Source organism: Anas platyrhynchos, chromosome 7, assembly GCF_047663525.1.
Source record: "Anas platyrhynchos isolate ZD024472 breed Pekin duck chromosome 7, IASCAAS_PekinDuck_T2T, whole genome shotgun sequence".
Lineage (NCBI taxonomy): Eukaryota > Metazoa > Chordata > Aves > Anseriformes > Anatidae > Anas > Anas platyrhynchos.
The window spans coordinates 36,070,628-36,094,470 of record NC_092593.1 but is presented as its reverse complement, the minus strand read 5'-3'; the positions used below and the strand labels follow the sequence as shown (position 1 = coordinate 36,094,470).

General features: G+C 40.6%; 2 protein-coding genes across 5 annotated transcripts in view; one reads left to right on the top strand and one right to left on the bottom strand.

Moving 5' to 3' along the window:
• Positions 1-13,663, bottom strand: part of MFSD6 (major facilitator superfamily domain containing 6) — a 39,085-nt gene extending 25,422 nt beyond the window's left edge. The window contains exons 1-2 of one of the 2 annotated variants that reach the window (XM_072040503.1): positions 13,571-13,663; positions 13,226-13,340 (exon numbers count right to left, since the gene is read on the bottom strand). The gene's annotated coding sequence lies outside the window, so the exon portion shown is untranslated. Of the gene's footprint in view, positions 1-1,520; positions 2,277-13,225; positions 13,341-13,570 lie in introns of those variants that run through there. The other variant, XM_072040504.1, reaches the window with a different exon arrangement.
• HIBCH (3-hydroxyisobutyryl-CoA hydrolase) overlaps positions 13,488-23,843 on the top strand; it is a 42,040-nt gene continuing 31,684 nt past the window's right edge. The window contains exons 1-6 of one of the 3 annotated variants that reach the window (XM_038182046.2): positions 13,488-13,641; positions 14,455-14,497; positions 15,227-15,367; positions 16,585-16,669; positions 17,576-17,656; positions 19,170-19,222. In XM_038182046.2, coding sequence (XP_038037974.2) covers positions 13,610-13,641; positions 14,455-14,497; positions 15,227-15,367; positions 16,585-16,669; positions 17,576-17,656; positions 19,170-19,222 — 435 coding nt within the window. In that variant the 5' untranslated portion in view covers positions 13,488-13,609. Of the gene's footprint in view, positions 13,642-14,454; positions 14,634-15,226; positions 15,368-16,584; positions 16,670-17,575; positions 17,657-19,169; positions 19,223-23,843 lie in introns of all 3 variants that reach the window. The other 2 variants (XM_072040511.1, XM_038182047.2) reach the window with 2 other exon arrangements.

The following is a 23,843-nucleotide window of genomic DNA, read 5'->3' as shown; positions in this document are numbered from 1 at the left end:
AGAGGAGCTGCGAGAGAGTCACAGAGTGAATCAGCAGATCGTGCCCAGCTCCAAGCACTGCTGCTGGCAGCTGAGCACAACACCTTCACTGCTAAGACGAGGAGCTCCCATCACAGCGGTCCAGCAGGGCAGCAGAGGATCTCCCTCCTCAGGACTTTTGTCCCCGGAGAAGACCAAACGATTTCCAAAACTTAAACAAACAGCCACCCACCCATGCCCACGCACACAGTTTATTCTAATAAAAGCTAGAAATATTGAGATAAGAACGCAAACTGGCTAGGGCAGACAGAAGAGTTAGAAATATGATACATGCACCCATCTCCTCTTCCCATTCATATGGCTAAAAACGGAGATGGCTCAAAGTATTTTTTTTTAACTGAACTGGTTTTGTGCTGTCTTTATTTTTAATCAGATACAGGAACAGCTCTACCATCTTATCTCCTTGATTAAATTCATGTCTTCTGCAAAGCAGCTCTGTAAATACAAACCATTACCAAGGCAGGCATTTGCACTTAATACATGCAAATGTGATTTTTGATGAAAGCCACTTGAGTGGCACAAGCAGTGAAATCACCTGTGGTGCTGAGGGACAAACTGCACCTAATTCAGGCTGAGGCCTCACATCTGTATGTAGAGCTGAATTTGCCTAATTACAAACAGGAGCAGTAAATGACAATTTTAACACAGAAGGGAGTCACTGTGCTAGCCGAGCTGTCTAAGCACTTTCTCCAAAAAGCAGATTGATCTTTTGTTTTGTATTTCATCCCAGGACCTCTAGCATAACTGACTGGTTAGTCTGCTTTAGTCTCTTGGTTAATATAACAGCATCTGAGCAATACAAGTAGTTGAACTCAGTGGCAAGGTCAAACATTTCCCCTGTTTCCCAAGGCGTGAAAACAAGGAGCAATTTATCGATGCCCTTCTCCAGTTCTGGAGGTGATATTCCTGGCTCTAAAGAACAAAGGACCTCAGTACTCAGTGACAGTGGGACTGCCAGGGATGTTGGTTACACTGAGATACAAAGCAGTATCTCTGATCACAAACGATTACAAAATAAACAGGACCTTTTTAGGCAAACGGAAGCATTCATCCATTTTAAATATGGACAGGACAGGTAGACTATGTTGTCAGTCACGCCAAAAATAGATAAATAGGAGCTTTCATGTCCACTGATAACATTGTAGAATAATGTTTTAATTTTTCTACTCAGATTTATGGAAATAAAAAAAAATATTAGTTACATATAAGAAACCTTTTGGATGCTTTATTTATAGTGCCCGTAGTACAATCTAAGATAAAGACTTTGGGTAATGATACAAATTGTTTCTGAAATGTTGTACACAGCTACTTACCTGTTCCCTGCAATATCCTGATAATCTCAATGTCTTTAGGATAGGACTTTACAGGCTGTAGTATTCTCAGTGGAAAGCTTCAGAACATCTGTTTATTTCAGAGTCTGAAGTTGAAGACAAAAATAACACAAACAAGATCTCAGGAGATATTAATAGTCCCATACTTACCAAGCTCATTAATAAATTCATTGGATTCCTCCCCAGCAATGTTTCTTTTCCAAACCTGGAAACTAAATTGTTGACAGTGAAGAAAAACAACATATGTTTAGTTTTCAACAGAATGTTAATTTAGGTTTAAAGAACCTGATTCTGCAGCGTGCATTGGCCTAAACTTCTAAAAAAGCAACGGCGGGTGGAGATGCACTTCCAGCACCAGGTCCCACGTTAGCGACACGTCCTTGTGTTTGGCAGAGATGGAGTAGGTATGGCCAACATCGACGCAGTTACCCTGATACGGCTGCTGTGAAACCCAGCCTGGTTTCAGGAAGCAGCTCTCCAAAACCGGAACGTAGCAGGGAAAAAGTTTGTCCCTTCCATTTAATGAGTTTTTTACAACCGTCACCAAATCGTCTTTCTCACAGTCACTCTCACGGAATTAGATAGGCAGGAGATAAGCAGGCGGACTTCAGCTCTATGTACAAGGCTGGAGGAATGCCACCACCCCCAGCCAGCAGGTTTCGGTACACTTCTGCTCTCCCACAGGCAGGTTGGAAGTGTCAGGAGGATCTAAAAGACCTTACAAAAGTAGTCAGAAATGCTGCCTGATTCCACCTGGCCAGTCCCCACTGCTGCCCGAGCCCGGCTTCCTCTGCTGCGCTTAGCAAAGCATTTCAGACCTGGTGCTTCCACTCGTGGAGACGTCTGAAATCTCAATCCACATCTGCATGTTGCAGCCAACCTTTTACAGTATTTCCATTCTCTTTGTCTCTTGCAGATTGTGGTCTATTTATAACATCTCAGCTATTTCTAAACCTCAAGTAGACAGAAAATTGATGCGTCACTGCAAGGATATGCCTTTGAAATGGTTGGGTGGGGGAAGAAGAAAACACTGAAAAGTGACAAAAAACGAAAAATACTCTGTCTATGTAACAGTATTAACGTTTCTTACCTTTTTTTATGCCTTATCTCTTGACTTCCTAAACCAGCACATCAACTATGAATTTTAAGTAGCTACGCTTTTAAAAATCGTTTACTAATTCCTTTTCTTCTTTTCCTTTTCTTCCCCCTGTTCTATTAATAGTTGAGAAAAGCTCTGATGCCTGCAGGGTTAGACGATTTTAGCTGCTTTTAGGATGTACAACCTACCTCCCCGGGGATTTGTTATATTGCTACAGTGTGCTGTTAACTGTTTATTACCAGAAGGCTCAAAAATAATGTCAAAGTACTTGTGAGGAACGGAGAAGTGCCAAAGTAAGAATCACAAAGTAAGACGGAACTCTATTTCAGTGTTACACGCAGATTTTTTTTCACACAGAGAAAAATTAAGTAATGGATCCCATATGAACTCTAGGAAAAAAAAAAAACAAAACCAAAAGAAAACAAAACAGGCTCCTCACTTCAAACCGAATGTAGAGGAACTGGAAAAGGTTCAGAGAAGGATGCTTAAAAGCCTGGGATGACTTTTCTGCCTAGAACAGGTGAGTAGCCTAGCAGTTACCAGTCAGGAAAAATGGCAAATTAGTAGGGATATGGCAGATTTACAAAGCCACGAATTGGAGAAAACAGACAGGTCTATCTTCCTTCTCATCCCTGGATGAAGGTTCATCAGATGAAGCTAGTGGGAGGCAGGTCTGAAGCAGAACTGACAGGGACTTTCTTCTCACAGATACTAGACCTGGGGGACTGCTTGCTGCATATGCCAAGAGGCAGTCAAAGTTCCAGCAGCAGCCATCTCCTTCTTGATATCAGTTGTATTTAAGTCAAAAGAGCATCAGTCAGAGGTTACTCGTGCCTTCTGCAGCCCTTGCTACTGCTAACAGCAAGAGAGGGGCATGTTCAGGAAAGCCTGTGGTCTCAGTTCCTGCTGGCTTTGTAGCATGTGTGCTCAGTTATATCACTACAAAGAGTACAAGTACCATTAGCTCTGTAGGTTTTGTGTGTGTTTTAATTAGTATTCAGACGGTAGTGGTATAAACAATTAAACAACTACACTAAACAGCGTGGATGGCAATTGCAAACCAGCCCTCCTGATGCCTACAAACCCTTCAGACAGGACTCTTGGAAATAAAGACTGCTGATCTTGAAAATTCTCAGATCCGTAGGGCTATTTATAACTTCCTTTGGTGAAAATGAAAATGTGTACGGGCATAAATGTACATGATATAATGATTGCCTGTCTACCATGTAGGGCTCTTACTTTCTGAATTAATAATTTAAGCACCGACTATCATTTCAAATGGTAGTAATGGAGAATAATTTTAAAGACCTTAAACTGCAATGCGTTTTATAGCTCTGACTTCACAGCAGTAAATTTTAAGCAAATGCAATATCGTTAAAACAGAGCACAGTTTACAAAACCTGTATTATCTTACCCACCTTTAGATTTATTAGCTAAACAAAACTGGTAAACCTTTGGACTCTGTGCTGGGTGGAGGCAATCTTGCAATAACAGAGACTGAACAAATACACACGGCTAATACATAAAGGGCTCAAAAGGAGGAAACAGGTATTGGGCGGCTGAATACTAATTAACTCAAGGAGAGAGACAGAAAGGGGATTAAACTACACTCGCAGAGTTAAACTTTCATTTTTCTACTTACTGGCTTAAAGTGTTTTAAAAATGTGGCTGAGCTCTGATTTAGTTGTATTTTTTTTTTAGTTCCCATTCCACATTTGGAATCCATGTGAAAGATTCTACCGCTGAGCTGCAGACAGACAAGAAAGGCGAAGGTTAAACAGCACGGGGTCGCCCAAAATCTTTGGCAAAGAGTCTCCAGGCATTTAGGATGAAGTGGCATCTCCTAGGGAGGATGCGTCCCTTCACCTTCCAGAAATACCTCCGCAGGCTCCTGGGAGATCTGCTTCTGTTTGTTATGACGCAGTGACAAGGTGACAATACTTTGCAGCAGTCATTGTGTAGTGAGTCATTAAGCTACCTACAGGCGTTATGCCTACGATTATGAATAACCAACAAAATCAAATGAATTACCGTGAAACAAAGCCTTGCGCAAATATGCTACAAACCTCCTGACACTGCACGCTGGAGGACCTTAAAGAATCCTGGGCCTTTTACGCCTGTGAATACTAAGATTTTTTACTCTCCAAAAGTAAGTAACGTAGGAAATTCTCAGACAGATGGAAAATTTCCTCAGAAGAAAAGATAAATTAAATACTCCTGAGGAAGGGAGTGTTGCTAAGTACATTTTTACACAGCCCTTTGTCCTTTGTTACAAAAGATCTGCGTTTCCTTCTACAGAGCTGGGTGATGGCTGGTAGGTAACAGCATTATGGGCTTGTATATGAAGCAGGAGTCAAATTTTGTCAGGAAAAAAAAAAAAGCATGCACCTTTTCTTATATATGTAGAAGATACTGTTTGGATTTCTGTTTAAAACAGTCTATGGAACAGCTTATTATTATTATCAAAGGGGAAATGAGTTCTGTGTGCTGCTTTGCAAAGGAACACAGAAATTCAAAGCATGTAGTATCTAATTCCTCGTCCTCTGGAGTCCAGAATTCCAGCTTACCGTGCTATATGGCATTTTCCGATAACGTGCTGCAAACACTGATAAACCACACTTACTCTTTCGTTCAATAACTGGAGACGCTTTTCGTGCAATGACAAGATGCCATCTGTAATCACTAATAGGAAGCATCTTATCGTTTCAACTATAAAGTGAATTCTGATATTGTAACAAGAACAGTAAAGGTTACTCTTTTCACTTTACAGACGTAAAAACTAAAGCAGAATAGTGAAATGACTTGCCCACACCAAAATAAACAAGGTAACTTTCTTAACAGCTACAATGATTCTGTTAGCCCCCATAGCTGATTCATGTTAAGAGTCTGACTTCTAAGTTACATGAAATCAGGTGTTGCTGTGACCATTTGGCTATTTCTTGTAGCTTAATTAAAACCTCCACGTAATACAATGACTTTTAAAAGCAAAACTGTCAGCTACAGACATACTTCTCAATGTCTGCCTCTTCTGACTATCTAAAGAAGGTTGAAAATTGTGTTTTTGCTACTGTAACTGCGATTATAAACAGCTGTACCTTCAAAATATGTCTGTCTCTTACTAGGAAGGAACTGGTCGATTGTGGCTGTTCCAAAAGGCTCCTGAGGGTCACAGGGATGCTAGCAGTGGCACAGGAGAAGGAACATGCACAGCCCAAACGTGTTTCATGATTCTCCACCTCAGTCACGAGGAAAAAAGATTTCCATTAGCATTTCATACTGAAAATGGATTATTTTAAAAGAATTTTTGAATTTATCTTTTTACATAGTCTCTATCTTTGTAAATTGCCTAACTTTATCATAAAACAAACAAAAGATGTTTTTTCTTGACATTGGCCAGAATTGTCTTTCCTGTTTTACTTTTTTTTTTTTTTTAAGGTCACAAATGTCAATAAAATCACTTTCCAAAGTGTCTTAGATTTACCAGCTAATGTCCTGAGCTATCTCTGCACGGTGCTACATCTCCTAGGCAGAAGTAGGGCCTCTAATTCAAGCAACAGATTTGCCTGCTTTCAGATCTTTGCGGGTCCCAGATTGCAACCCTGCTGTTAACTCCTGCAGTTAACCATGTAATAAAGCATCTTCTCACTCCCGGAGCCTGAAGAAGTGCTCTTAGCAACAGTTTTATAAGGTAGTGCCTGCCTATTTCTTGGCAGACAGAGGTGTGTCAAAGTATGACTAAATCACACTGTGTAGCGTGTTATTTCTGAAATAATTACATATTCCTATATACTGCTCTTAGCAGCATGAACCTCCGCTGCAGGTTGACTGCTGTCACAGTGAGAGAGAGAAGGAGGCTGCCTAGGTCTAGACAGGAGAACCAGAGGCATCACGAAAACCACGGGGGAGAGGGACGATGGAGATTGCCAAGAGGAACTAATGACCGTGTAATTCCCTGGGAGCAATTCAGATCTGCGGCGTGCCCTGCCACGGCTGCCGCAGCTTTCTTCAGCGAGCAGCATTCCCCCGGGGAAGCGAACCCACCGAAGGAGGGCTCCAGGAGCCAGGCACTCCCTGTGTTGCTTTACAACAAACACACACGCTCCCTCCTGACTTGCTACGCATGCTTTCCATGAGGTTAATGATTACACACGGTTAGAGAAGTCTGGCAAATCGAGTTGCATTGAAGCCAGCATTTGCCCACAATTAATGGAGGCTGGTATTTTCTGTTTAAGAACAGAATACATCTGCAGTAATGAAGGATAGATGCTTGCTTTTTAATAGTAAGCATGTATCTGACCTCTTTTCCTCGTGATTTTTAAACTCTGCTCTGTCCTTTGCATTATTTGTGGCATTAAATGAAATATCTTCCCCTAGGCAATGTTCTTCAAAGGCATGATTTTATAAACACCATTAGCTACACTCCAGAACCAAGGAAAACGGAAAGAAATTTGGAAAAACACCCTTAACATTGACTTTTAAAACAAAACGTAGAACTTGTCAAGTGAAAAATCAATACCTGTGCAAGGTGTCAGATGAGTAACGTGGCAAGGCTTAAATGCACAGACACCCACTTAAGAAGAACCACTCGCTGTCAGCCACACTGCCCTGCTGAAGAGACTTGCTGTAATTTAGAGCAACAAACCCTTAAAATAAACATCTCCGTACTTATCAAACGTCCGGACTGTCAAAAAGCTACTAATTAGCACCAAATGCTCGCTCTTATGCTTAGTTCACTACGATTTTGAGTGGAACAGAGTGGGGTCACTCCTTATTCCCCATGAGCCCCGAAAAGGCACGGCTGGGTACTGGATGCTGTGGGGCCAGATGCATGGCGTTCACAGGATAAAACAGGGAGCCAACAGGAACGTTACAAACAGGACCGAGCTCCTGAAATAGACCTTACATTATTCTAAATGCTTTTTTTTTTTTTTTTTAAACTTCTTGAATAATATCATTCCACCACAATAGATCATCCAAAGAAAATTCCAGGCTAACAGCAGTTGGCAAGATAAGCGTATAATCTGCATGTAAAATCTGATGCACATTCATTGATATAAAAGGTATGAACAGCACTACCTTTAAAGTTAACTGAACCAACGCTAAATGCAGGATAGAATTACAAGCGGGCCGATCGTACTTCCAAGCGCTCCCGACAAAGGAATTAGTGCAGTGTTTCAAAGTAAATCAGTCAAGTGACACCAACTTACTATTTGGAATATATTTCCCCCTCAGTGTGGGTATGTAATTCCAGTAGATTATAATTATGAGTTACATAAGATTCTGTGTAAAGTTATAAGGATATATTTAAAATATTAATCACTGAAGCCATTCAAAAATAAGGCTTTCAACAGATCAGGGTAATTAGTTCCATTAAGGCTCCATCCCCGTTGATACTTGTCTAGCTCTTGCTAGTCTCAGTCCATCAGCTGATCTTTCTGTTACGTGCAAAGCTGTGCCAGGCTTAATCATAAATCCATTTGTTTCTGAGCTGATCAGTGGAAGGAATTGTGCCTACATTTTGCTTTCCTACTCCAGGGTAAAATCTCCAGAGCTACAGAAAATGCTAGGCTGGGGTAGGGGGCCCTGAAGTCAGCGAGCCCAGTTCCCTACCACATTGTACCCGTGCAGTCCCAGCCTGTGAAATGGGTCTGGAAAACTGCTCTGTCTGTCCAGAAGACGCGTTGCTTTTGTGCTCCAGCATGTGCTCCATTTCCACAGAGAAAGTTCCTTCATGGGGCCAAAGCCACTCAAATATCAGGCTGAAGGTCTCTACACATTAGGAGCAAATTAAATGCCCTGTCCAGGATTTTTGAAAACTCTCCTGGACTTCAAAAGTCAAATTTCTCAAAATTCATTAGGTTATTGCATCTCTGACTCATTACAGACCACATCCTAATGTGAGGTTCAACATCGGTAATGCATGTGGGATGCCCAATGCCAGTGAGAAACCCAGACAAAATAAACGCATGGGTAGAGTTCTCGATTGAGATGAATGCATGCAACTAAGTCAGAACAATTTGATTAGCATTACACATTGTAAAACCTTTTCTTCCTAGGTAGACAGGTCAAACCGAGCCAGAACCTGAAGGCTGTTCTGTACCTGCAGTTCTCAGAGTCTATCAGAGAGATTTCTGAAGAAGCGGTGGTACCACTTCGTACTCCATGCCACCAGTCTCGCAAGTTGTGTTTTCCTCTACTAGTTTCACTGCTATTTTCATGCAATAGAAGCAAAGCACCTCAAATAACACCCTGTTAACATAAATAAGCTTGAATTTATTTTCTTATAGGAGCACAAATTTAGAGTAAATTCTGAATTAACTGATATTCTGGGATAGTGCTATTTCAAGAGGTCCAATAGGGGTGGTATTTGGAAATAGAGACCCACACGGTGAAAACCACATGCTCTTTTCTCTTCCTACATAGAAGCAGCTCTGACTCTCATCGAATCAGCCACGTACGCCAGGAGCAGAACCAGAGCCACGCTGACACAACGGGATGCCACACAAATACCACTTGCTACGCAGGCTCCTGGAGTCATGTAGGCAAGCTTCCCTGAGCGCTGGCTGCCGCCGTCCCATTGCTTGGACTACCATGGAGAAATAAACACTGCTTCATTCTTTCCAGACCTGGGAAAGTGAGCCTTAAGAACTAATTTACACCTAAAGACACCCTCAGCATTAAGTTATCCTTGGGGATTTTTTTTTCCCCCGGTCTATGAGAAGTAACTGTCCTCCCAGCAGAAAATTCACTTTCCTCTGGCCCCATTCCCACACACACTCCCTACAGCTATTTCCACCCACGCTGCAGCTCTTTTTAACTGTGTTTAAAAAGCAGAGAGAGAGAGAGAGAGAGAGAAATGTGCTGCTGCTGCTGCTGCTCCTCCTCCTCAGGTGGGCGGGCTGGTGGCTGGTCAGTCTTCTGCAGCATTTCTCATCGCTGGATGCGTGGGAGGCCGGGAGCGGGAGTGGAAGGAAGGCACATCGAGGCGAGGGGGAGGCGAGCAGCCCCTGCCCACCTGCACACGTGTAATGACACGCAAGGAAAAACTATCGCCAGGCATCTGCGAGCAGAGCCCTCGCCGAGCTGAGAGCGTGGCAGGCACCCAACAACACCTTGGGTCTCAACACCAGACCCAGGGGCGCCCACTGCGTCTCCAGGCATTTCGCACCCGCTGGGAGGAACAGAGCGGCGGGGAGCGCAGGGGGAAGGGGAGAGGGTGTTCCTTGCAGTTATGGTTTGGTACGTGGGTGGTGGGTGGTTTGAGGGGAGGAGTGACAGATTGCTTGCGGCAGCAGGGAAGAAAGACGTAGGAGGGTGTTTGCCCAGGGTCCTGTCTAACCCAGAGGGGCCTGGTGGGTGGATGCAGCGAGCGGCGTGTCTGAGCGGGGCGGTGGGAGGGGAGGAACCCACTGGTGGCTGGACCTTGCCGTGGAGCCTCTCTGGGCTGCCAGCCACCCCCGCGCCTCCCCCGGCGCCCTCGGAGGCCAGGGGAGAATGGAAAAAAGCGCTTCACTCACAGTTCCTTTATGGCTTGGCTTTCATCTGCTTCCAGACACTTCCCAACCAGCAAAACGCAGGCTAATTGGTAAAAAGAAATAATAATAATAAAAAAGGGCTTCCCCCCCAACCCTTTTGTTACAGGAGAAATGGAGCAGTGAACGCCACTCGCTGGGCGCTCATCCCAGAGCTCTGACCCCAGCCGTGATGCGGACACGCTGGCCGACAAGCCTGACTCAACGCCCTGGGGAAGGCAGCCTCTTCCCAGGGAATTACTCACTTTACAGACAAAAGTGAAAAAAAAAAAAGGCTTCTCCATATTACAGACATGTTTCCTGTGCTTCAGCCCTTCCCCGGCCTGGCTTATTTTTAGGGAGCGGAGAGACAGATTAGTTTTCCACTTAGTTTAAGTCAACTTCTACTATTGCTGAAGCCAACGGCAGGCTGCCCCTTGCAGACCTGAGCCTTTGGTACTCACTGCCCTCGCTGGGGCAAGCAAATTTAAGCCTTATCATGTGCTTTAGAGTACAATCAATCGGGGTTGTACTGAGGAGAAGAGAAAAAAAATAAATCAATCCGTGGGGCACTTGTCAACACAGTTCTAGCCAGTTAGCTAGGATAAACTGGGGGTTTTCCCCATTGTATTCCTCAAAGCTCCTTTTTCCCGTGAGGATGCACTTGCTACCCACACTATCCACACACAGAAATTAGCTGCTAGCTCTTAGACCAACGAAGGAAAAGATTGTTTACTGCAAGCCAAGATGCAGAAGCGCGGGACATGATGAAGTACTCAAACCATTTATTATCTGTTCTTGGTGAAATGCAGTCAGAGCTCTCACAGGCAAGTAACTGAGAGGTACAAATTAATCATTAATTAGCAGTATAGAGGTAACGTACAGAAAGCAGCTGAGCTGCTCTTGAAATCCTTCTGGGGAGCAACAGCACCCACATCCTGATGCTGAAGTTGTATGTTTTTCTGGAAAAGAAACCAAAAAAAAAAAAACCTACCAAAAACAAAACCCCCAAACATCTGCTCAACTCTGAAGTCCTCCTACAGTCTGCAATTTGTTTTCTCTTTCCAAACCTGCTGAACTCACTGCCAGGAAATTTCTCCACAGGGAGGAATTACAACCTGCCTATCCTTCTGGCTACTGCACTTGCACTCCCTGAATTCCTGGCTCGGTTACTAGGGGTGCTGCTCACCCCTAAAATATCCACTCTGCCACAGCCCTCTTTGCTGATAGCAATATCAAAATAATCCCTAGTTAAATGTTATCTCATTCAACTTATTCTCATATAAAATTCCATTATTTTCAATGTTTTCACTACTTTTATGGATAGCAATCTTTTATTTTCTTTTTAGAAAGCGTTTTCCCTTTGGCATTCCACTCTGCAGAAAATAGGGTGTGAAGTACTACTAAAATCCCTGGTATCTGAGTTACTTTTTGAACCCAACTTTGGACTGGCTTGCACGCACCAAATGGTTATCAGTGAGAAAACTGCAGTACTCTTCAGAGCTCCGTACAAACAAACAAAAACACACAGGTAAATTTAAGCCATCAGTGGCATGTTTTAAAATAAAGTAGAACGCAAGGCTCAAGAAACAGGGCTCCAAAGCTCCTTCTCGAAACCAACAGGAAAAAAAAAAAAAGAAAAAAAAAAACATTAAGCATAAATTCAGTGTCATCACCCTGGAAAGAAATTGGTAGCTGTTGCAAGACAATGCTTGTATTACTTCATTATCTACAAATGAGCAGGCCCCGCTCTTGTTCCAAATCAGACATACAGCTGGGAGAGAACAAAGAAAGGCTCTACACCATTATTTACACTGAAGCCAGGAGAGGATGAAATAGATTAAAATCTGGATAAGTAAAAGGTGAATCAGACCACTGACTTCTATTCTGGACTCCTAGACACTGCCATCCTGTGTAATCATGTCCTGATCACAGCCTTCCCCTTCGTGTGCAGGTGGAATTTATTAAGACATTTCCAGGAGTTTCACAGACTCCTCTCGCTCTTACCTGCGATTAGCTTCCATGCACTGATTTCTTCATTTCCACAACGATACTAACAAAAGGATTCCTCTATAGAAAGGCGCTGTTCATATTTGCTAGTGAAATATATAGACTTTCAGGCATCAGATACTAAGTACAAAAACATTACCTGCTTATCAAACTCCCCATAACCTGGTTAGGCCTAGATAAGAGATGCAGTTATCCCACTCTTAACAAGTATAAATATAAATAAAAAATATAAATATGGGTTCAGATTTGGCCACCATGGTAATTTGGTGTTGCTTCGGTTGGTTTAGATTTGATTGTATGCAACTTGCTGTAAGACAGTATATAAGGTTTTATATAGTCAAGATAACGTTAACAGGCCACATCTTTCACAACCATATGATCTATGAGTAAAGGTCTATATAGTCTGGATGGCCTAATGAATCCTGCAGTTAATTAACTCGCAGTAGGCACGCTCCCAAAGCCTGCAAAAGCACCTTCTGTCCTGTTCTCTCAGTCATTTTTTCCCCACAATGTACGAGACTGAAAACTGAGGCTACATAATACTGAAACGTTTCGTGTATTGCCTTGTGTCTATTTAGCCTGATGAAGATTTTTACAACTAAATTTAATATGCCCCGAGTTACTACAACGGAAATGCCAATACTGATGACGCTGCTGCAAGCAGGGGCTGAATCATTTCTAGAAATAAAGAGCAAGGCTGCCCTCTGGGGACTTCTCCAGAAGTGCTACAGAAGGCGTGGATTTTTTGTTCCAGCAAAATAAACTTGCTGCAAAGTTTGCTTGTTTGCTTTTGTTTGTTGTCAATACAGATACAAATCAAGCGCTGAACTTGCTATATTGAGATAGTGAAGCTACATTTCTACTAATGTACCTAACGCACCACTTTGGTTCACCATACTTTTTGATGTCTCACGATGGTATGTGTCAGCTTAAAAAAAAATAAAAGTCTATGGAGCAGTGTAACAGTTACTGAATAAAAAGGTAATTTAGTATTATGGGCTACTAGTATGATGCCTGTAAATCCTCAATTGTCTTAATGAACTTATATTGAGAACATATTGAATTGTTTTAATGAACAATATATTGTCTTAATGCATTTATATTTGAAAAAAGGCAGTTTCCCTGAGTGCGATTTGAGTGTATTTGCTCTGAGTGCAGGCTGTGTTTGAGCTCAGGGCTGTGTCTGGCTGCCACTGGTGCAGCAGCCACACCACCTCCTCAGTCCCTGCCTTTACCTTCCTTGAGGTCCTCCTCCCTTTACAGCAGCCCTGCCTGGCGGTGTGGCGGCACATGGGCTCAGCTCCTCAGTCACTCAGCGGCACGTCGATGGCCGAGCAGGCAGCACAGAGCCTGTGAGGCACAGGGGGGAGGGGGGGGCAGAACATGGAGGTCATAAACACCGGACCAAGCCTTGCTGCTGCCAGCACCACACTGCCACACGCAGCCTGGCGGACACCCTGAGCATCTAACAGGGTGCGGGACCCAGCGGGGCTCCAGCCCCACACCCACACGAGTTACAACACCCCCGTGCCGGGGCTGAGGCGCCGCGCATGCTCCCGCCCCGCCCAGCCCCGCCGTACCGGGGCCCATGACGGAGAGCGACGGCGCCGGCAGCCGCCATGGCGGCCCGCCTGCTGCGGCCGCTGCCCAGGTAACGGCCGCGCGGCCGCTTCCCCCCCCCCCCCCCCCCCGAAATGGCGTCGCCTCAGGGCTCGGTGCCTGCCCCGCGCCCTGCCCTCAGCCCCCGCGGCTTCCTCCCCGCCGTGGTATAACGTGATGATGGTGGCTGTGGCGTGAAGTCCTGAGAATGCCGCTTTGCATAAAATCACACAATTACTGGGATCATGAAGGGAGCTTAAAAATCACCTCATCCCAGCGCGCCTGCTGTGTGTGGGGATGCTGGTTTTATTGTTCTCCTCAGGAGAATACAACGACAATAAAAGTCTGTTACTTAAATTAAGTAACAGGTTCAAAACCTGCTTTTATAAACAGTTTGGTATGGCCAGATATCTCCTCTTGGCAGCACAAGCATTAACTTTGCTCGAGTTGTTTCGTAAACCCTACTTAAATGTGCATACATGCAACACAGCGAGAGCAGGCTTTGTGTAATGGAAGCCTCAGGACTGTGGTGGTTTTTTTTTTTTGTTTTTTTGTTTTTTCCAAAATACAAGTATTAAAAGTTCCAGACAAGCATCCCCCAAACTCCTACTTTGTCATATTAGCGCCCAGACAACTTGCAATTGCTTAAATGCAATGAAAACATTAGCAGTTGACGTTGGTATCTATATATAACAACATGCAACGATACTTCCAACCGCTTTGATATCAAAATATTACTTGATTAAGACAAAGTGGAATGTAGAGCAATCAAGTCTAGAAATTTTCTGACAAAGCTTTGCTCAGCTGTGCATTTGGGGGTTGTATAGCTGTTTTAGAATTTTAGTTTTTAACATTTCTTTTTCAGACTGAAGCCATTTAACAGACTGCAAGTAATATTACAGCATTTGGTAAGAACTACATCGTGTTTGACTGAGGTGGAAGCCCTTGGGACGTTTAACTCCGTACCTGAGACAGACAACACATGCAACTTCTAATGTGTGTGTGTGGTGCTTCTGAATGCCATTCAGGCAGAACATTGTCTATGTATGTGAGCACTTTGTTGTGTGTCTACTAAACCATAAACTAAAGCCCAATTATTTGGCTTTCCCTAATTTTATAGTTAATTTCTGTGTTAGTTTCGTTATATTCCTTAAATGTCATTCAACTTTGAGTTTGAATGTGAAATTCAATTGTGAAAATAGGTTAGCAACCAACTCAACTGTTAGAAATTACATAAGAAGTTGTATGTACATTTGTGGTTGCAGTATCAAACTAGCACTAGGGACATACAAAACTCTTACTGCAATTGTTGTAGGTATTTTCTGAATGTCAGTTTTAAACACCACAGTTCATCGTTTAGTATCTCAAGTGTCATTGCCAAAGAGCATATAGCTCAAAAGCTTGTCTGAGGTTTGTCAGAGTCCTTCAGAATAATAAAGCAGCTCCAAGAGAACCATGTAAGAAATACAAATATGACTTGAATTACAGTGGGAAAGCCTTAATGTGAAATTCAAAACACATATTTTTATAATCTTAAATAGTGTGCTTTGAGAGTATATTTCCGTAAATGCTCTCGTATGTTACTTAAGACATCAAAGACATTAACATATTTATTTTATTTGTTTTTGCACTTACAGAAAATGTGTAAGCATACTGGTTCTTCAGATGAAGTGTTGTTGGAAAAGAAAGGAGGTGCAGGAATAATAACTTTGAATAGACCCAAGGCTCTCAATGCACTAAATCTTTCTATGATCCAACAAATTTATCCACAAATAAAGGTTAGTAGCTGTTACGTTACCTGATACTGCTTTTAAAATTCATTCTGACACTTCATAGCATACCAATTTAAATAATTAAATTGTGAGAACACTTGCTAATGAGCTCAGATGTGTAGGATGGAAAAGAACAGACAATTTCAAGCAGGTTAGAAAGAAGAGACACCAAAGAAAAAAGCTGTCAGACAAAAAGTGAAGTTTTAGCATCTGCATAGATAAGACCCCTGTATTAACACCAGGACTGAATTAAAGGCAAGCAGTAGTTAGTGTTTATATGTTTCTGTTCACAACACCCAGTTGGTCAGTCAGCACATATTCTAAGCTGTACAGAGGTGTTGCCTCTGAGCTGAGTGCATGTTTTGCTGGGAAGTTGCATAGCTGAAAAAGATCAAATTATCATGAAGCAAGTTGCTTTAGTTTCATTCCCTAAAAAAGAGCCTTGTGGAGTTATGGACAATGCTTCTCAGTAAAGTAACGTGAAATTTTAAGCATGCAAATAGTCTTTTTTAATTTAACGATGTTGTTCATCATATGCAGAAAGTCAAATATTAAATACCAGTATTTGTTAGACAGTTACCTGCCTCTTGATATTTTGACAGATGGTTATGTTGCAAACTTACGCATTCTTTGAAGAACATTTAAAGCAGTACTGAGAACTGGATTTGTTTTATGCACAACCTTAAAAGGTGGAGTAATTTTAAGTATAGCTGCTGGTAGACAGAAATACCTTGTCACAGATGCATCTGTGCACAAATTGGCTTAATCCAGTCCTTGACAGGTATTGATTGCAATCATTTTGAAAATATCCATCAACAATTTAAATGCTCTTTTCCTTGCTGCACATCTTAGATATACAAAACTTCCATGAATTGTCTTGAAACAGTTACTATATCTTCTCTATTCCCACCTTTCTCCCCCAGCATTGTGTTCCCATCCAGGTTTATATAGGGCCCTGCTTTAGGGAGTGCTGCTTTTCGTCAGAGAATGGGAGCTGTCTTTGAGCATTCTGAAATACACAAAGTGGCTGTGCAAATCTCTGCCACCAGGGTTGAATATGACAATGGAGTGGCAGTTAGAAACTCCTAAGCAAATGTGTGAAGCTCTCAGACTTCATTTTAAAAACAATCTTTCTGAAAAAATAAAATAAGAATCATACTATACAGAAAAAGAATGTTGAATTAGAATGTTAATCTTATGTGGAAACATTTGCCTCACTTTAGGCTTGGGAGCAAGATCCTGAAACTTTTCTAATAATCATAAAGGGAACTGGAGGAAAAGCTTTTTGTGCTGGTGGTGACATCAGAGGTAAGGGCTATAGTCACTTTAAATAGTTTTTACTGTTTTATACGCAATGTTCCAACAGCTGTCTCATGACAACAGCATCATACAGCATCTGTGCATCAAGGTGGTAGAAGAAGTTGGCACAACTAAACTCACTGTTCTGTGGCAAGCCTCTGTTTACCTGAGTCACAGTAAATAAATTAAAGCAGTCAACACAAAACAGTAACTGGGAAAGATATGTCAAATTCTTGCTTATGAATAACTGGTGATAGCAGCCAGTCACTGAGAGGTTTCTTGTCTCTTCCTTCTTCTTCCCAGCATTTCATTAAAGACAGCTTATTTACAAGAAATTTGAAGGGTTCTAACAGATAGCTTTATTGGATAATTTCTCTGATGTTTGACTCAGAGGTGGCTAGATAAGTAGCTGGCTACAGCGATCAATGTATTTGTGATTATTCTTTAACTATGAATGGTAGAAAGTCTCCAAACTGTTTGAATTGGCAGTTGTTTTAAATCCTAGGTAATCAAGCAGTACAGGTTACTGTTAAATTATGCCCTACTCTTACTGGCTTCTCATTTTTAGTATTCAGTCTTCAGTGTAATCAGTTTTAAGTGACTGTTCCATATATTGATATGAAATACTACAGACAAGACTGACAACCGCTAGGAGGGGTTCCATAGTGTAGAAAATAGACTGTGGTCTCTCAACTCTCCAGCATAATGGAAGGGACTCAAAATGGATAGCTGTTCATATTTAAATTTGATAAATTTGTTTGCTCAAGTAAAATAAAGCAGGATTAAGTTGCTGTTGACTGCTGTAGGACAAGTTTTTTTTTTTGTTTTTTTTTTTTCATGCAATACTGATTTTTGTACTTGTATTTGTGTGTTCTATTAACCTTAGTTACCTTTAGAATTTTTGTTTCTCTTAAGCCATCACAGATGCAGGAAAAGTTGGAGATAAACTGGCACAAGATTTCTTCAGAGAAGAATATACCCTGAACAATGCCATTGGTATGTTCAACAGCAAGTTTTAGAACTGTATTGTTTTCATAACAATGACTTTGAATATAAATTTACTTTCTCTCTTTGCTTGTCCATAAAATATAGATAATAGAATATTAGAGTAAGTGATATTCTTTTGGATGAAAATCAAGGGTTGAGTGTTACAATCAGAAGAAACATCTTCGAACATATTTCAGTTGAATAAAGTTTGGATTTTTAAACATTGATCAGAAGTATCCAGTATTAGTCACTGCAGGAAAAGAGGTGAAAATGTTGCATAATAACTGAAGTTATCAAAAGAGTATAAAGTAATACTTATTAGAATTAGCATTTTTATGTACCTTCCTGTCTCCAGCAAAGAAAATATTTAAGGTGTCATGGAAAAATCTAAATATTGCTTTGGCAAACAGTTAAAGACTACATACCTCAGGATTTTATTTTATTTTATTGTAATTGATTATTGTATATTATTCCTATAATGCAATATAATTACAAAACCTAGATTTTGGGTAAATCTGGTATAATCATATTCCTTTAAGACTGAGACTTCTACTAAAAATAAATATTTTTATATTGTATTTTAGAACTTCAAGTACACAGAGGAGCTGTTTTCACTGCATTTGCAGACATACTTCTGTAGAAATTTAGTTCAAAGTCTAACATCGAGAGTCCATGTTCTAGCTTATAAGTTGATGCAAGAACAGAGTTAAAAATTCAGTTCTCGCAGTTTCTATCGACTTGGAGGATTGAAGTGCCTTGTAAAATAGTTGTTTTTTTTTTAAACAATAATCTATAGTTGCTACAGAAAACAGCTATTTTAGCAGATACCTCTATCAGCAATCTAATTCAACTTTGTCTGACCTGAAAATGACAAATATGAAGCAGCAATTTCATTCTCGGAAGGCTTCTGAATCTTTCTGTAAACAGTAATTGACAGCATCAGATCTTTAGTTTCATAATTTCTATGAGCTCCAACAGATAAAGCTGACAAATAAAACTGTAGTGCTTTAGGGCAACATCTTGACGTGTGCCACACACGGGTAACATGCAGCAGACTTGGCAAGACAGAACACGTTCATATTGTAGTAGTTCAGTCACATTTTGGCTTAAATCTACCAATGAATCTGACTTTGTACTGATGTACTGGTACATGCTCTATGCTCTTACTCCAAGCTGTCAGATAGACACAACAGTTCCCCTTTCACCCTAACTTGTTACAAAATTATTTGTAATAGCCAGATATGGCTGGATTATCAGATGCTCACATAGCAAGCCATCTGATGTTTCATGTTCTCTTACAACACTAGGAATGTAGTAAGCCACTCACTGGTATGTCTTTCCCCTGCTTAATAATTATGTGAAGAAGCTTCATTGTAAGTTGATATTTTGTTTAAATTTGCTATTTATTTATTTATTTATTTGCTCTTGCTGAAATAAGACATGAGGAAGTTGTCATGCATATGGTTAGTCATTCTTTTGAAGAAATTACATTTTTTTTTTTTTTTTTTTACATTTCTTGTAGGCACTTGCAAGAAACCTTATGTGGCACTTATTGATGGCATTACAATGGGAGGGGTAAGTACCTTGGTGTTATATCTAATAGAATTTGTTTAGAAGTAATGTAACGTGGTGTACTTGAGTTGCATGAAGTGTGTCAAACATTTCAATTTAAGAACAAACATTTAAATCCATCCTTTTTGTATCTAGCTTGTCAGACTACCTTGCTGTTCTTCTGCTGTTCTTTGATAGCTACTGCAACTGCTTCCTCTGAGGATCTGCCAGTAGGCTTGAGAAAAGAGCACAATCTTGTCACTGTAGCAAACACCACCCAAAGGTTTTCAGAACACTTCAGTGTGAGTTTGTGGATTATACAAGAGTTGAATAATTTTCTACTCAACATTTATTAGAAAATAGAACTATATAAATATACATCTAAAAGGCAAGTCTTTGAAAAAAATGGAAAAAATCTCAAAGCTTGTTATGAGCATCTGTTAAAGAGAGTTCTACATTTTCCCATGAACTGACTGGGAAATGCATCTGCAGACTCACCTCTGCAGTACTCCCAGTTCATAAGCTACAGGATCCTGATATCCTTCTCCAAGGTCACATCTTGTTTCCAAAGCATACGAGTGGAGGAGACTCCGTCACATTGCTAGTTATAGTCAGTGCTAATAGTTGTTTTAGCAATTGTTGGCTCTAAATACTGTGAGTAGGTAGTAAATGGCAGTACCATGCTTTTCTACATGCTGAAATGCTGTTCACTTCAGTTTGACATCTGTTGGATATAAGTGCATCATAGTAGGGAACAGAGTACAATAATCTGGAGTTATTTTGAACAATGAGTTTGACAGTGATGTCTGTCTGCCATATTGTCACTTAGATTTATGGGTGATGACAAGCATTCCTGGACTGCTAATTACAACTGCTTCAATACAGTTCTTGACAGATAGTTTTTTCTTGCTGCTGAAAGTGAAGATTTAAAGGATCTCTATTACGCAGTGTCAATAGTTATGCTGGAAAGCTGCTTCAATGCGTATGCTACCAGCTCATTAAGCCAGTGGAGTTTCTGGTTTTGTTTTTAACATCTGCTTGTGATATGAAGTTGATGGTATTTATTGCCCAACTTATGCAGCTGGAATATAAGAGAGTAACTTCCTTCTAGGAAGGAACAGTTTCTTTCATCTGTTCTACAGAGGCCTATATAGTTTTATTTAATAAAGACATTTGAAACATGACGTAGATCTTAAGATGTTATGCAGCTACTCAACAGCTAAGGGGACCTTTCACTGCAGGACCTGATGACTAGAGAGGTATGTTATCTTGCTCGGAAAGAGAAAATAGAAAAAGATAGAAAAGATAGAAAGAGAAGACCTGGCCTGCTTGTCCAGGTATGTCACCTCCAGGGTTTCTTCTTTGTTTGTGTTGTTTTTGTTTTTTTTTCTTTTTGAGAGCTACTCTTCAAGCATTTTTGTTCTCCTTCTGACTTTTACACTTTCTTACACTGCAGCTTCTGTTCTACTGCATTCCTTTTCAATGTTTTAAGGAATCTCATCAAGTGTTTGCTGTAGGCAAAGTTTAACACAAGTAGAGGCATGAGCATGGAAGACCTCAACAGCTTTCAATGAAGTACTTTTGTCTTGCAGTTCTCTAAAACATTATTTTGGTATAATAGCCTAAAATACTATTTCACAAGAGGCATTTTGCCTTTTCTTGCAGTGGGCTTTCTGAAATTAAAAAAAATAAAAAGATGGAACAAGCATATCATTCCAAAGCCTGAATATACACACCTCATTTCTGTTAAAGCATACAGGGTTCTGTTGCCCACTCTTTGACTGTGTCTGAGAGCCAGGATTTTAGTCCTTGTGTTATATTTGAAACTTTGTGGTACCACCTCAAGATCCCACACTGAAGTCATGGTTGTCTTTCATGTCAGTGATTAAAAAAATACAATTTTGGTTGAAAAAGTATGCAATCTAAGGTAGGGGAAGAAAAAGTTAGGTGTCAGTTTATGGACTGCTTTTAAACTTTCATATAACCTTGAATGCTATTTATTTAGCAGTGTTAGTGGAGCTGCAGTTTACTCTGAGATAATGTCCTTTAATGCCCTTCTTACAGGAATGCATGCTTTTTTTTTTTTTTTTAATCAACACACTTTTTCTCCTCACAGTACATGGAAGTATCCACTGATGGTTTAACACAGGAGGTCGGCAGCAGTATTTCTCAATGCCTATTAATTTTTGTGTATGTGCTCTGTGACGGTTTTGAGCTGTGTTCCTTTTAGCTACCTCTGCAAGATTGGTCCATTTAGACAAATCACTAATGTTCAAGCAGGAAAGGTGTGCTAGCTTCCTTCTTTATCCACCTTCTTCCATCAGTGTTGTCAGCATGGGGAACCCCCATCACTCCTGGCCTTAACCAAACAAAGCTTGCAGCAGCTCTTTTCTATTGTGGTTAAAATAGGTGCACTGCAGTAAGATTTTTAGATTAAAACCACTGGAACAAACCTGGTCACGTTCATCCTCTTACCTTGTTTTGCTTGTTGCATGGAAGTTCCCTATCCTACTCCAATTATTCACTGAAACTGCATTCATACAAAGGAGTTATTCTATTTGTGGTAATTAAATGATTTGTTTTAAATCACTCAAACATTAGGGATCTATGTTTTTGACACAATAAGGTCATATTTAATCTATTTCATATGCTCAAAATCTGTCTTAGTCCCTGCAAGTGAGTGGGAGCTAGAAGTATTTGTCGATTGTGAACCACAGTAACTGTCATTAAAAACAAACAAACACACAACAAACCATGTTCAGGTCTTTAGCTTTAAAAGCAAGTGGTTTAAGCTTGGGCTTAAAAGTCACGAGACCCTCTTAAATGCTTCAATTTCACTCTACACCATTTATCTGTGAATAAAAATGCAACCACATCAATTTCAGCCATGCTCAGAAATGCAGGTACGCCTTTGTAGCACCATGCATATTGAGTGCAATGTTGTTCTAATTTAAAATTGGTTAAAAAATCCAGCAGCGTATTAGAAACTCAGTTATTACTACTCAGGTAATAAAATTCGCTGTTGATTTGCATGTATCTTAGATTTGTGATAAACTTGGAATTGTATTCCAAAAAATGAACTGGTTCCACATCAACTTTGTTCTTCAGTCTGGTAGGTGACACTCTGGAGAGCTTAATTAGCCAACAGATGGGGCTGTGGAGCTTGTTCTCTGCACCTTTTTGTATATACTCTATAGTTCATCACGAATTGGAATTCCACATAAGTCTGTCTTCTAATCTTTTCATACTTATTCAGCTTCAGGGCAGTAGGTTTGAGTGACAAGAATATCTTACGAAGCAAAAATGATGGCATTTGACTAAAAAAAATGTGAAATAAATTTTAAATTCCACGTTTGCTGTTAAAGGGTGTGTCCTTTTGCTTAATAACAAAATGTTAAATACATGTTTAGAGAGAGAAATAGGAAGCTGGAATTTGAATATAGTTTGCAACTTTGAGAGACAGAGGTCACCCAACCTTGTTTCCACGGCCCTGCACCCTCAGCTTTTAGGCCCAGTTGGTGATGGCAGTAGCAGCATGAACTGCTGCCTGCTTTGTTCTCTCCTCAGTAGAAAAAGATCTCAGCTATATTTATTGCAGTTCTGAGAAGACTCATTGTTTGTCTCTCCGGATTCACAAGTGGCTTTCTATTACTTCGTCAACACACACATCAGCACAGTTTTTTTAAGCAAGGGCTTTGAAAGTGAGAGTCTACATCTAAGGCACTTAGGTAAAGCGTCTTCAAGGTGGCTATTAGAGAGTTTAAAATACTGTTTGATCCTGCCTTAGTCACTCGGGTAATAATGACACATACATTGAGATTCAGATTACAGAAGTACAGAGGATCCTTGAGATTATTCTTCTGCACTTTGAAGTAGTGTGAAATATAGAGTGATGAGAGCTTAGGAGATTTCCACCTAATGCGTTCAGAAGTTTCTATCATCAGGAATTCAGTTTTTCTAGACATCCTACCCTACTACTTAATTACTCTTTCGTGATTTCCCTAGTGTCTAATTTAAGCCTTCAGTGTATGTAGTCAATATATTCCTTAATCACAGCTCTCTAAGAGCATTTTGAAATACTTTCCTTTCTCCCAGCCATCTCACTTTAACTGGGAAAAGACTAGTAGTTCTTTAGTCTTTACTATAGATTAATTCCCTTTGTCTTCTTGCAATCCTCTGGAATCTCTCTAATTTGTGTACTTTACAGTTCATTACCAAAAACCAGACTGTGTTTCAGCTGGGGAATTCATTAGCACCAAGTAGAGCAGAATGATTATCCTCTATATACGATAGAAGTATTCTATCACAAGTAACTCACGCAAACCAAAGCCTCCTAAAACATCAGATGCTAGGAAGCCACCACACCTACATACTCTTAAAGCCATTATTCTTACCTCTTTTTGCTTGCAGAATGTAAACTTCTGTCACAGTGTAGTTCCTTGTCACTTACCTTTTACCAGTATTTAGTTCTTCCTTGAACAGAATTTGTGTGTCAGCATCAATCTCAGCAAACTACGCTTGTCCTGAAAGACTATTAAAAAACCAAACAAGCCCTTACTTCCTCCTGAGCATTGTATCACCTGGCATTGCCTTTTGTAGCTCCACCACATCAAGCTGGTTAGGCTTCCCAGCTGTGGTAAATCTA